At 35.4% G+C, this 13,928-nt stretch overlaps 2 protein-coding genes and 1 pseudogene across 8 annotated transcripts in view; 1 reads left to right on the top strand and 2 right to left on the bottom strand.

Moving 5' to 3' along the window:
* Positions 1–13,928, bottom strand: part of LOC108211999 (cytochrome P450 734A1-like) — a 38,971-nt gene that overhangs the window by 1,111 nt on the left and 23,932 nt on the right. For 6 of the 7 annotated variants that reach the window (XR_010289728.1, XR_010289723.1, XR_010289724.1 and 3 more), the window contains exons 1-3: positions 2,656–3,629; positions 1,377–2,135; positions 132–1,124 (exon numbers count right to left, since the gene is read on the bottom strand). The exons of the other annotated variant lie outside the window; for it this stretch is intronic. The gene's annotated coding sequence lies outside the window, so the exon portion shown is untranslated. Of the gene's footprint in view, positions 1–131; positions 1,125–1,376; positions 2,136–2,655; positions 3,630–13,928 lie in introns of those variants that run through there. 7 annotated transcript variants of the gene reach the window in all.
* On the bottom strand, positions 3,596–7,014 carry LOC108214152 (probable disease resistance protein At5g43740; annotated as a pseudogene).
* Positions 7,371–11,938, top strand: LOC135151171 (protein MAIN-LIKE 1-like). The gene is made up of 6 exons (XM_064088844.1): positions 7,371–7,513; positions 8,855–8,950; positions 9,041–9,733; positions 10,381–10,460; positions 10,549–11,068; positions 11,164–11,938. The coding sequence occupies exons 2-6, from the start codon at positions 8,855–8,857 to the stop codon at positions 11,878–11,880; spliced, it is 2,106 nt and encodes a 701-aa protein (XP_063944914.1). The 5' UTR covers positions 7,371–7,513; the 3' UTR covers positions 11,881–11,938.

The following is a 13,928-nucleotide window of genomic DNA, read 5'->3' as shown; positions in this document are numbered from 1 at the left end:
TTGAAAAACAAATACAAAACAATGCACAGTCTGAGACATTTGAGAAAGAAAGGAAAAGAAAGCTGAGTTGATGAAAAACAATTGAATTACGAATCTTCCTCTATTCCTCTTTCTTCTCCTACAACAACTACCTCTGCCTCTTGTTCAACAACTCTGTCTTCCTCTTCTGCAACTGTTATGGTTTCCATCTCCACATCCTGATGGCTGTTACTTGATTCCCCGACGCTTTCGAGGTTTTTTATTCTTCTTGTGTACTCGTTGAGGTTTAGAATGACAATCCCTTGTGGATGCTCATCGGAATAAACAAGTACCCGTTGTGCGATTATTTGTAATAAGGGTTTATTCTCAACCCGGGGACAACGAAACATATGAAAATGAAATAATTTGGGCATGTTGAAACTATAGCTTGTAGTGGGACTGAAATTTTGGAGGTTTGGCAAATCTCTAAGATGAATGTCAGAGAGTTTAGGGAATGTGATAATCCTGTCATCCGTCTCATAGCCTCTTGCAACCTCCACAATGCCTTCCAACAATCTGCAATCAATCACTTGTAACCTTTTGAGCTGTTGGAAATTTCCAAAGACAGGGCACATGAAAAGAATGGAGGGCTCCACTTCCACATGCTCTAAACTGGGGATAAGATTCTTAGGCTTTGTGTGCATAAAACTTTTGAGTTTTGGCAAACCCTCAAGATGGACTGATTCCAGCTGAACTAGTGCAACAGTCTCCGTATCCATGTCAGAAGCTTCTTCACCCTCAACAACCTCCACAATAGCTTCCAATGAATTACATTTTGTTATCACTAATCCTCGGAGCTGTTGAAGTCTTTCAAAGTCTGGGAATGAGAAAATAGTTGAGCAACTAAGTTCTTGAAGTAAGAGCACCTTCAATTTTGCGAAATGTAGAGATTTCAGCTCATCTGACCAACAGCGTCTCAGTGACAATCTTTCCAGATTATTCAAATGAGGTAGCCATTGGTTGGGAATTTGTATCTCCTCATCACAACTTATATCTAACTTCTCCAGCCGAAAAATAGAGCCATCTCTGCTGCCAAACTCTATCATTTCCAAGCTAGTAATTTTGCCACAGCTGAGTTCAAAACTCTTCAAATTTGGGAATTCAACCTACACAAAACAATGTCATTCTTTATGATAATGCATATGCCTAACTTTAGAAAATCTTTACCTAAAAACTTTTACAGCAAACAGGAGCTCTAACTAGATGAAGATTTTAAGTATATATACATGAAAATCAGGTCCTGAATATCGCGTTTTATCAGCCATACATAAGAGAATTAAGCATTTATATATATACTCAAGCACACAAACAAATGCATGTTATCAATGTTACTCATTTGGCAGTAAATGTAAATATACCTTGTGGCTGTTAGCTTCTTCACTCGGGTACCCCCAAAAACTGGTCAAACTTAACAACTCCGTTAGTTTAACAGAACATAACTTAGGGAACACAATGCCATTGGCAATTTTTTGGTCACCTGCCCCGATTATCTCTCTCATTATAATGCAATTAGTGACGGACATGTCCTCAAGATTCTTAAAATTTGCATCACGAGAAGATATGAACACGTTTTCCAATCTGTTGCATTCACATATATTTAATTTTTCAAGATATGGGTAAGTACTCACTACTCCAGATGGATCCTCAAAGTTCAACCCTGTCTTTTCCAAACAAGGCAATTTCTGTAAACTCATTTCAACCAATGGACATACCCTTGTGTTCTGTGACGGAACTTGAACTAAAATATCAGAGGGATCATTCAAATTTTCTTCTGTTATCGTCGGGGTCCTCCTGCATACAGATTTCGACACAAGCACAGTTTTCTTCAAAAAAATTTGTAATTTTTTGTTTGGATTATGAGAATTCATGGCCTTCACTTGTCCTTCAGAAGCTCTGCCAGCGACCGAATCTGTGTTGCTTCCAAGAGTGTCAACTTCAGAGGTGAGTGAACTAGGCAACTTGGCAGGTGGGATCACATTTTTAAGCTTATTACAGTTCCATACATTCAACTTCTTAAGCTCGAAAAAGGAGAAGGCATTGCCATTATTATCTCCCCAAATATCAGTTATATCTTCCAGACCACTAATATCCAACTCTTCCAATAAAGGGAATTCAACCTGCTCAAATAGTCAACCAAAACATACCATCAGAGAAAGGGGTATTTGGTTCGGTTCTTATTTCTAACTCACTCCAAGTGCCATGTATAAGTATAACTCCTGAGAGTATATACTCCAGTACTCATCTCTGTGCAGAGAGTACTAGTCTATATAAGAAAGTAGATATTTTCGAAGGGGAGGGAATCATATTTTCTCACATGTTTTGTACACAGTGGCCCTATCCCAATTTTGTACAATATTTACAATTACTAATATTTCATATGTAGCTTAGTAGAAAGTTAATTAAGCCAATGATTTCATATGTTTATGAAAATTATATAAATATCAAGAATGGGCAATTACTAATATTTGAGGTGGACAATTTGAACTTTAATCCCTAGAAAACAAATATATTGCCTCAATGAAGTAAACAAAATGATTTATTTTTAATGAAATAAATGTAGCTTAAATATTTGAAAATATAATTTACTAATTTCGCTTGAATACAATTATAACATATTTAAGGGTTAAGCAAGCATACCGTTTGATTAAAGAGAGGTTGAATTTGCCCGGAGAAAGTGTTATCCTTGTAAAAATGTATGAGTCTTGGCAGATCAATTAAGGTCATTTTTCGTAATTCGGGCATACTCATATTTCCATCACTTGTGCCTTCTCCGAGCACGACTTCTTCCATCATATGACAATTCTCTATCTTGAGCTTTTGCACTTTGTTAAGACATCTTGCAACAGAGTTGCAGAAGAGGTATTTTAAGCTGTGACAATTATTGATTTTCAATTTGGTAAGGTTAGAAAAAGGTATTGACTGGGGAAGACTTCCACCAATCTTATTACCCGGTGACATCCTAGCCAAATACTCAATGAACCGGCAATCCTGAATCTTCATGTACTTCAAGTTGATAAATTCTTTAGTGTCTCTAATATCAATGCTACTCCCTGTGAAGTTAGTACCACACAATATCACCTCTTCAGCCTTTTCAAACAGAGGCTTGTAGTGTTCTATGAGATCGTGGTTGGACAATGTAATTGAATTGGTCCTCGAAGACACTCCCGGAGACCAAAAATCTGGTCTTTTACCAACAAACAAATGGAATTCACGTAAGTTGCAAAATATAGTTGCAAGTTTACCTGACTTGGATTCTCGGGAACAAATATTTAAACTTGTCAAGCGTGACAATTTACAGACCTCGTCTAATATCGGCAATGATCCATCTTCTGCACATTCTTCACGGATGTAGAATTCAGTGGGAAACTTAATTCTTCTAGATCGGATAGTCTTGATATTGTATTCTGCTTCACAATGATTTTATCTTCCCACAACCAAGGTCTCGTGTTGATATAGATCTCTAACTTGCGAAGATGATTTAGTTTTGCTAAATTCAGCTCTTTTGAAAAATCACAATCCCAAAAACAAAGATTTTCTAGTTTTTTTCGGAAGCAATCCAACTTCGCTCTTCCCAAAATGGACAAGGTCACATGTGATGAACCAAAGAGTTTTAAGATTGTCTAAGGATTCAAGAGAGAACTTCTCCGGCCAACTAAACTCCACAAGCACCAAGAACCTGAGATTTGCAAATAGCTGCTGACCTTGACCAATCCATTCCTGAAATTTTTGTAAAGAATTGTGATTTTTATTTTTTTTTTATTTACATGTACTCCTCCTAATTTTATATATAAGTCACTTTGACTTCTTTTCTTTTTTGATTTTGACCACATACTTCGAATTAATATTTTTTAATTTTTTTAATAAAAGTATAAGTTTCATATTTTAATTAAGAAAAAAATTAGAAAAGATAATTTTAAATAAGTGGTAAAAATATAAAATTATGTGTAAAAAGTCCAAGTGACTTATAAAAAGGACGAGGATGAATATCGTTTGAACAACACATTATGAATATACTCCCTATGTTTTTTAATATATGACGTTTAATTTTTTAGCACACACTTTTAAGTATTTTGACCGGAGAATTAAAAATATTATTTTTGAAATTTTCTTTTTTGAAAAAAAATACGTAATCAAAATTTTAATTCAAAAAAGAATCAATTAAAAATAATAATTTTTTACTATCAAGTCAATACACCTAGATACACAAGTCAAAAGTGACATATAAAAAAAATCATAAAAGTGAATGTGGAAAATATAGTTGTGTGTTGGAGGCGTTCCTTTAAACTTCTAGAGTTGATGTTTAATTGACCGATTCTGTCTTGATTGAATTGAGTAATCGTGTCGAAAAATAATTTTTAAAAAATCTGATTGATCAAAAGTTGATCAATTATAAATAAAAAATTGAAATTTTAAAATTAATTTAATTTAAATAAGCTTAAATATACATATATGATTTTGTTAAATTTTTTTTATTTTTGGTCAATTTTCTTGATGATAATTGTATATATAATAAAAAAAACTTATCCTATATAAATTTAAGTTATTTTATTAAATTTTAACTTCCAAATTATATATAATTTTATAAATAATATTTAATTAGTTCTGATTAATGATTCAATTATTTGATTAATCCTTGAACGGTCATTCAATGAACAAGTCTAATTCATACTCCCTCCGTCCCAATCAATTCTATACGGTTTATAACTTTAATATTTTATAAATAAATATTAACTGGCACTCTTTATTTATAACTTTAATATTTTATAAATAAATATTACAAGATTTAATATTTTGTGTTTAGTTCGTATGTAACTTAATTTAGAGGGATTTGTACAAGATAAAATCTTTTCTTTAACTGAAATACTTTTTCAATAATTATTTTTTTGTATAAAATTAATTTTATTGATATATTAAGTAGCAGATATATATTATTTAACCTGATAATTGATCATGATTAAAATAAATAAATTTTTTAATATAAACAACTAAACCGATTCAAATATTATGTATCACATATTATTTTATTTTTAGTTCATATTTAAAATTATACACTCAAAAATATATTTAATTTTTGATATTATACAATTCCACTAAAACATGACTTGATTTATAACTTATTGTTTATATTATATTTTAGTAAAATTATATATAATTATATTATAACAATTATAAAATATTGATACAGCTAATATTACTAGACGATAGCATTGATTGATGAACCGTAAAAATCATTTATTTTTATTTTATCGTCAGTTGTGTCACATTAAGAGGCCGCCTAATTTTTTGTATGAAAGTGATTACGTGGTTTTGAAAATTAAGCGGACAATAAATTGATTAAACGATCATTAAGCGGTCAAAATGATGTTGACTTGTTAATTTTTTAATTTTAAAATAATTTTTACAATATAACTATAGTCATATTAAAAATTAAAAATATATATATATATATATTATAAAAAATATTATAAATTTAAATTCTAACCAATAGATAACTTTAGTTTTAACTAAATTAATATTGCAATTAAATATTTAATTATATATTATTGATCCGCTATTGAGCGCCTCAAAATTCTACTTAAACGTTCACTCAACCGCTTAAAAGTGCTACAAGGTCCCAATTTACGTTCTATAACACTAATCATCATAGTTATCATCAATTGAGTGAATATGTAAAACAGTCTATGAATACCTGCATCGGTGTTGGGTCAATATATGTAGATGATGATGAATGTAGTGACAGTGTAGATGCAGGTCTGGGCACTCCACATCACTTGGAAAACGTGAATGAGTCTCCTCTACATCTAAATGCAGAACTTTCAGACCAGAGTACTCAGCTGAATCATTGGGCAACGACCTACTTCTTGCGAATAAGAATCCGTGGTGTTTCTTGGCAATGGATCTTGCCATGTCCCTTATGATGTCATGTAGTTTGATATGATCACCATCCTTCCCTTGAAGCGACAACGAGGCTGACTGCAGTATAGATATCATTGAATGTACTCTTAATTTTATTTCATCACCCTTCACAAGCTGGGAGCCTCTTGCTAACTGAACCACCATCCTCGTAGGAATGTCAGCATCTTCAGGGCACATAGAAGCCAACAAGAGACATTTCTTTGCATCGTCGTGCTCCAAGTTATCAAAACTCAACTCTAAACACGCATACTCTTCTTTACCTATTCCAGGAACTTCTTCAATATTGGAATTTTTAAGTTGATTGAGTGCATCCATCCATGAAGCAAGACGCTTAAATTTGAGCGCTTTACCTATAGCAAGAACGACTAGTGGTAAACCCCCGCATCTCTTACAGATGTCCTAGGCAAGGGATCTATTCTGCAAAGAGTTGATTGTATCAGCACCAACTGTTTTGCTGAACATATCCCAAGTTTCGGGAAATGTAAGAGGTTGTATTTTGACTGGATGCTTGCATTTGTTGCTCTTGCATACCTCCTCACTTCGTGATGTCAACAGAATCTTACCGCCCTTGGAACTCATACCATCTTCAGACAAAATTCCGATTCTATCTAAAGGAATTTCACTCCATAGGTCGTCTAGTATGACGAGTACCTTACCTCCCTGCCTTAAACTAGATCTCAGCTGACCAGCTCTACGTTCCACATCAGTTTCAGATTCAAAGTCGCAACCTAGCTTCCCTGCAAGCTGTTGTTGTATGCCTATCACATCCAACTTCGCGTTCCTCACATTGGCTCGTACGACCTTGTCAAAGGTTCCCTTCTTACCAACTTCTGTCGTGATTCGCTCCATTAATCGAGTCTTTCCTGTTCCTGGAATTCCGTATATCCCAAGGATTGAAGAACTAGAATCGGTGACTAGCCCTTCCAGCTTTTGATAAGCCTCTTCTCTAGATTTGAATTCATGAAATTCAGTTACTGGTGCTTTCATATCCAGTGGGAGATATGCAATTGGGTGAGCCAGGTAGCCATTTCCGGAAGTAGCTAATTCAGTTGTTGTCTTGGCTATCGATTCCGCCTCCATGCCTAATCTGTAACGGGAGAAGGGATGAGGAATTGGGAGACACCGGAAGCACGGCTCCTTCACATTACTAGGCACCTTGAACAAAAGCTTTACAAATATAACCACCTTTTTTTTCACTTCACATTTCTAACCACCCTAATTCATACACCCCTCGGGCGAACACAGCTGAAATTTTTTTTTAAGCCCAGATCTTGCTACGGGCGAACAGAAGAACTCCAGGCAAGTGTGTTCGCCCCTGCCACGGGCGAACATACCTGTGAAGCATTGACGTGTCCGGCCCAGTCAGGGGCGGCCACGTGTCCCTTTTACCCCTCAAAACCCCAACCCCTTTGTTTCTTCTTCATCTTCGCCGCAGCAAACAGCTTCTTCTCAGATTTTCACACATTGCAAGCTTCAATTTCTAGAAGAAAGGGTGATCCGGACAGAGAAAAGGGGGGAAAAAGGAGCTTGCTTTGCTACTTTCACCGGATCAAATTAATCAATTTCACCCATTTTCAAGGTTTTTCCACCATTCTCAATCTCATCAAATTGCATGCATGTATTTTTATAAATTTTATAATGATTGTTCTTAGTTGCTAGTAGCTACAAATTATATGACAAGCTTGATTAGTAATTTTGTATGATGATTTATAATGAATGTTGTTAGTTGGTATTTGTTAGTAGATTATGTTAATTTTAGAAATTAGGTTAGTAGATTAAATTTAGAAATTAGGTTAGTAGATTAAATTTGGGTGTTTTACGTTAAAAAATAGAATAAAAATAAGCAATCTCACATTTTCGAATTTAATTGGAATTATTTCGAATTTTGGAATTAAAAATTGGAATTATTTCGAATTTTGGAATTATTTCGAATTTTGGAATTAAAAATTGGAATTATTTCGAATTTTGGAATTAAAAAAATATTAATAGAAATAGGAATTATTATGAATTTTTGATTTGATTAAAATAATTTTCGAATTATAAAATTGGGAAAATTAGTGTAGATCTCATATTTTGAATGAATTAAAAATTAGACTTGATTAGTAATTTGTTTGATAATTTATAATGGGTTTTGTTAGTTGGTATTTGGTAGTAGCTTATGTTAGTGATAATTTTAGTTTAGATTAGTAGTTGGTGATGATTGTTGTTGATTAATAGTGGTAGTGATAATTTTAGTTTAGATTAGTAGTTGGTGATGATTATTGTATTATTTACGTTAAGAATAGATTAAATATAATCAATTTAATTTTAGCTTTTATTGAATTTAATGAAATTAAATTAAATCGAATTTAAAAGTAAACTTGACACCATTAAATTAAATAGATTAGTAGTTGGTGATGATTGTTGTATTATTTACGTTAAGAGTAGATTAAATATAATCAATTTAATTTTAGCTTTTATTGAATTTAATGAAATTAAATTAAATCGAATTTAAAAGTAAACTTGACACCATTAAATTAAATAGATTAGTAGTTGGTGATGATTGTTGTTGATTAGTAGTGGTAGTGCTAATTTTAGTTTAGATTAGTAGTTTAAATTAAGTAGTGGTAGTGCAAATTTTAATTTAAATTATACAATGTTATATTATTCCAATAAATAAAAAAAATTAGATTTGTAAAAATAGTTAGAGATAATTATTTCGAATTTAAAATTAAGTAATATAAAATATAATATAAAATATAATATAAAATATAATATAAAATAAAAAAATCATATTTGTAAAATTAGTTAGACATAATTACAATTAAAATTAAAATCACAATGTTATATTATTACAATTAAAATGAAAATTATTTCGAATATTGGATTTAATGAAACAATTTCAAATTTAATAACAAATATTTTGAATTTAATTTCGCAGATGGATGTCGGTCGTTCTGGTCCCGGACCTTTAGACGGGAGTTTGTTGACATTACAGTCTGTGCACAGGTCTCAGGTTGTGTGGGACAACATAGAGGTAAACTCCTTCTTTAGTGCAATTTTTTTTACATTTGTATGAGTCTGTAGCCTATAGGGACTAATATTTTGTGCACTACAATTATTTCAGCCACCCCCTGATTTCAGATTGAGGACAAACTTTGGGGAGTATTGGAAGGCAGTTCGAGCCCACAGACCGCATCAGATGATCATGGATGCAATCAGGGATTTAGGATTTGATTGCATATTTAGGCTGGGACAGTTCAAGCACGACAGGGGTTTGATTACAGCCTTTATCGAGAGATGGCGTGGAGAGACGCACACCTTCCACCTGCCGTTCGGAGAGGCCACTATCACTCTTGAGGATGTTCATCACATTCTCGGGTTACCCACTGAGGGTGATCCACTGATCCTCCGTGGAGCGAGTACCAGCGTGGAGGAAAGGCGCGTGCTAGTAGGCGAATTTCTTGGGCTATTACCAGAAGCCAAGGACGATGTTAACCGAGGTGGTTTAAAGATCAAATGGCTTGTGGATAACTTCGGGTCTTGTGAGCGGTTGGAGCAGTTGGATCCAGAGGATATAGGTTATGGTGTACAGCTTACCTACCATATTCGGGCGCACCTACTATGCGTTATTGGATCATTGTTCCCCCACAGCAGCGGGAACCGCGTGCAGCTTGACCTTCTATGGTTAATGAGGGACATGGACCAGCTGCGTCGGTATAGCTGGGGTAGTGCTGTTCTTGGCTTCCTATACCAGAAGCTATGTTCTTCTAGCAGGGCTAACTGTACTGATTTCTGTGGCTACGCCACATTGGTACAGGTAATACTAAACCAACCACAACTTTCTTTCTCGTCTTTATTGTTGCATTATTTATTCATCATGTGCACTTGTACTAACCTTGCCGCTAATTTTTTCGAATTATAAAATTGGGAAAATTAGTGTAGATCTCATATTTTGAATGAATTAAAAATTAGACTTGATTAGTAATTTGTTTGATAATTTATAATGGGTTTTGTTAGTTGGTATTTGGTAGTAGCTTATGTTAGTGATAATTTTAGTTTAGATTAGTAGTTGGTGATGATTGTTGTTGATTAGTAGTGGTAGTGATAATTTTAGTTTAGATTAGTAGTTGGTGATGATTATTGTATTATTTACGTTAAGAGTAGATTAAATATAATCAATTTAATTTTAGCTTTTATTGAATTTAATGAAATTAAATTAAATCGAATTTAAAAGTAAACTTGACACCATTAAATTAAATAGATTAGTAGTTGGTGATGATTGTTGTTGATTAGTAGTGGTAGTGCTAATTTTAGTTTAGATTACTAGTTTAAATTAAAAAAATCAGATTTGTAAAAATAGTTAGAGATAATTATTTCGAATTTAAAATTAAGTAATATTTATTTCTCGTCTTTATTGTTGTATTATTTATTCATCATGTGCACTTGTACTAACCTTGCCGCTAGGTGTGGATTTATGAGCGCTTTCCGTCACTAGCGCCTAGGCACAGGGGTCAACCCTTGTTCGAGTACCCGCTGGCGCTGAGGTATGTTGTCACTCCTTTTGTTGATTAACTTCAATTCATATTTGTTGCATGTATAACCTCTGAGCACTTATGCCAACTTCCACTGTAGGTGGAAGGCGCCACTTAGGCGTTGTCAGGTGCCGCATGCGCAGAGCCGCATGACACAATATGAGTTGGATGCGTTGACACCCCGACAGTTTCGATGGAGGCCATATGCTGATTTACCTGCAGAGCATCACCCGGAGGCCACTGTGTACTTGCGTTGGACGGCTCCCGCCCCCATGATGTACATGTCCTACGTCGAGTGGTGCTACACGGACAGGGTGACGAGGCAGTTTGGTTTTATGCAGGGTGTACCATATTCCTCTCCCTACCCTAATCATCAGGACCTGCACGACCACTACAACGAGCAGGTTGATTGGATGTACGCGAGGGAGCCATTTGTTGATCTTTGGGATTCGCGCATGGAGCGTGCCCTCGCATCTCCTCCACTTATGCATGGCGAGGGTTGCACTGCCTCATACCTGCCATGGTTCCACAGGGTCACACGTCGAATCATCATTAACCCCTTACACTGGCCACAGCAGGAGGGTGCCTTCCAGGGAACACAGCTCTCGCCACAGGAACTGGTAAATATACATGCTTAAATATACATGCTTAAATATACATGTTCTCCGCTTGTTTTGTACACTGTTCTGACTTAAATATACATGTTTGTAAACAGGAGGAGCAGTTATCCGCTATGCAGCGTGCCATTGACCCTTATGCTCCTGATTTGGGTCTGGCAAACCATATTTTACAGGATATGGTTACGCGTGTACAGCGTCGACCTACGGAACAGGCCCCTGCCAGACCTAGGGCACGGGCTCCTGCAGGGCGTAGGGGACGACCACCAGTCACACCGGTAGTGCCCGAAGAGGGCACTTACTACACCCATGTGGGTAGCTCACACCTTGCAGGCACCTCACATTCTGCAGGTCATGATGGAGCAGGTACTTTTGAGGCTGGTGGTTGGTCTCCATTCATTCAGCCTTCTACATCTGAGGGGGTTCCATGGCCCCAAAGGAGCAGATTAGGGGATGATGAGGCACAGGACGATGAGGGTCCGTCACAGGATCACTTGTCAGAGTCATATGTATATCGTCCTGACATGTCATTCTTAGAGGATCACACACCTCCCCCATTCACCCAGGACCCGTCCTTTGGGAGCAGTACATACAGATTCGGGAGTCCACCTGTCACGTTCACTCCGATGATGTCCACCAGCGGCCAGGGTTTTACCACACCTTTACCCGCTTTTGCTGCATTTGCGGGGGATAGTAGCCCCTGGGCGTACGCACCTGTGCGTCCACCGAGAGCAGCAATGAAAAGCATACCTCGGTGGCCGCTGATGCTGAAGATGATGATGAAGATTATGATTCCGACTATTATGTCGACATAACTCAGGATTGAGAATATTAAAGACCTCGAACTTATCAAATGTACTTTTATTTGCAGTTTTTATTTTTCCAAATCATAATGATATGAGCAATATCTATTTATATTAACCTAAACAAAATTATTCATATTACCGAAAAAACGACATATTTTAGTGCTTATTTTTTATTATTGTTAATCCAAGCATTACATAAACTGAGGGATGTGTAATTTAAAGGAAACACAAGCATTACATAAAATTAAAAGAACACAAGCATTACATAAAATTAAAGGAAACACAAGCATTACATAAAGTGAAAATAAAATTACATTTGATTAAAATAATTAAAATATTTAAAATGACAAGTCTCTGCAGTTCTTGTATCTTCTTGAGTCAAACTTGTAATGCAGTAGAACAGTAGCTGCAATTTAAAGGGGTGAGTAGACAACTCATAATTAAAGTTTGATATGACAAGTCCTTGCAGTTTGATATGTTATTGAAGGATGCAGTTATTCCCCTTCAAAATAATGCATTTACAAGTGGCTAAAAATCTTTCCGGATCTGATAATAATTTTGGATTTTACAAGTCCTTTGGCTTTAAGTCTAATGCAGCCTTACTTTCTGCAGAACCTTTACTTTATGACATACTGTTCATCATGTGAACCTCTGCATTATGAGATACTACTGTTGATCATGTGAATATCAGCATTATGGGATACAACTGTTGATCATGTGAATATCAGCATTATTTCGTTGCAATGTTATGCTATGCCTATAAATAGGTTCACATACAATATGCACAATGCACACACAACCATAGACCTCACACAAGATATAGTTCATCATAAATCATGAGTTACACACCAGGTGATCTGTTTGTTGCCATGGGTAGAAAATGGTGGTGTGATGATGACTTTACCTACTCTTTAAACCCTAATTTACGATACTCCCCTCAGTCGATTACCACCATGTTGAATGAGTGGGAGTGGCGTGTGCGTAGGCATGAAGTGTGCATGGAACGTTGTGCACTAGCTGGGATTCCGATTCCTAAACAAAGGGCTCGTACTATGCCTCGAGAAACGCCGCAGCAGCTGGAGGCCGCCCTCTTCAGAGCGAGAGAAGAGGAGAATCGCATGAATCTGCGACTGCATCGTCAGAGTCTATACGATGATGCTAGGATGTTTCGGGAAGAAGGGGACCGGTTTAAGGAACAACAATACCTTGCATTGGTCACCACTCCGGATTATTATTCTGATAGTGTAATGTCGTCCGAGGACGATTAAGTGGTCTGTAGTTTCGTCGTAATTGTTTTCTGCTTTTCAATTTAAGTCGTGTTATCGTTGTTTTAATATCTTCTATGAATAAAAGTGCTGTGTTTGATCAAATGCATTCGGGACAAGATATTACATGACGTTTTCGGATTAACAAAAATAAAACAATAACAATATTATTTATCTTTTATGAGCTTAAATATGAACTTAAATATTAAAATATTATATTTTAATATAAAATAATTTTGTAATATTATATCATTATATAATATAATATTATAAAATATAATAATATAAATTATCACAATTTTCCCTTTTTTTGAATTTTTTATAAATTAAATAAACGAACTGAAAAGTGAAGAATTTTTGAGCAAACGAACAAAAAATTTCCCTACTATGTTCGCCCGTGGGGGGGGGGCGAACATATAAGGAAAATTCTTTGTTGTTCGCCCCTGGGAAGGGCCTCCTGCAAAAATATTTTGTGTGGTGTTCGCCTCTGGATGATTATGAATTAGGGTGGTTAGTTTTGTGAAGTGAAAAAAAAGGTGGTTAGTTTTGTAAAGATTTTGTTCCGGGTGGTTAGTAATTTGAAGGAGCCCCGGAAGCACCTCCCTGAAGGACGGTTATCGTATTTTTCCAAACAGCTTTTAACACTCTCCTGGTTTTGTCTGGCAGCTTTTTTCCAGTCCACCACATGCTTCTCCATTATTCTGCTGTTGTTACTTTCTTCATCAGCTTTTCTGGACATCACATTCTCCACGATCTCAAGTTTTTCATTCTCAGATTTGAGATCTTCAACAA

Source organism: Daucus carota, chromosome 3 (assembly GCF_001625215.2).
Source record: "Daucus carota subsp. sativus chromosome 3, DH1 v3.0, whole genome shotgun sequence".
NCBI classification, from domain to species: domain Eukaryota; kingdom Viridiplantae; phylum Streptophyta; class Magnoliopsida; order Apiales; family Apiaceae; genus Daucus; species Daucus carota.
Note: the sequence above shows the minus strand (reverse complement) of the source record. Positions and strands in the feature narration are given on the sequence as shown.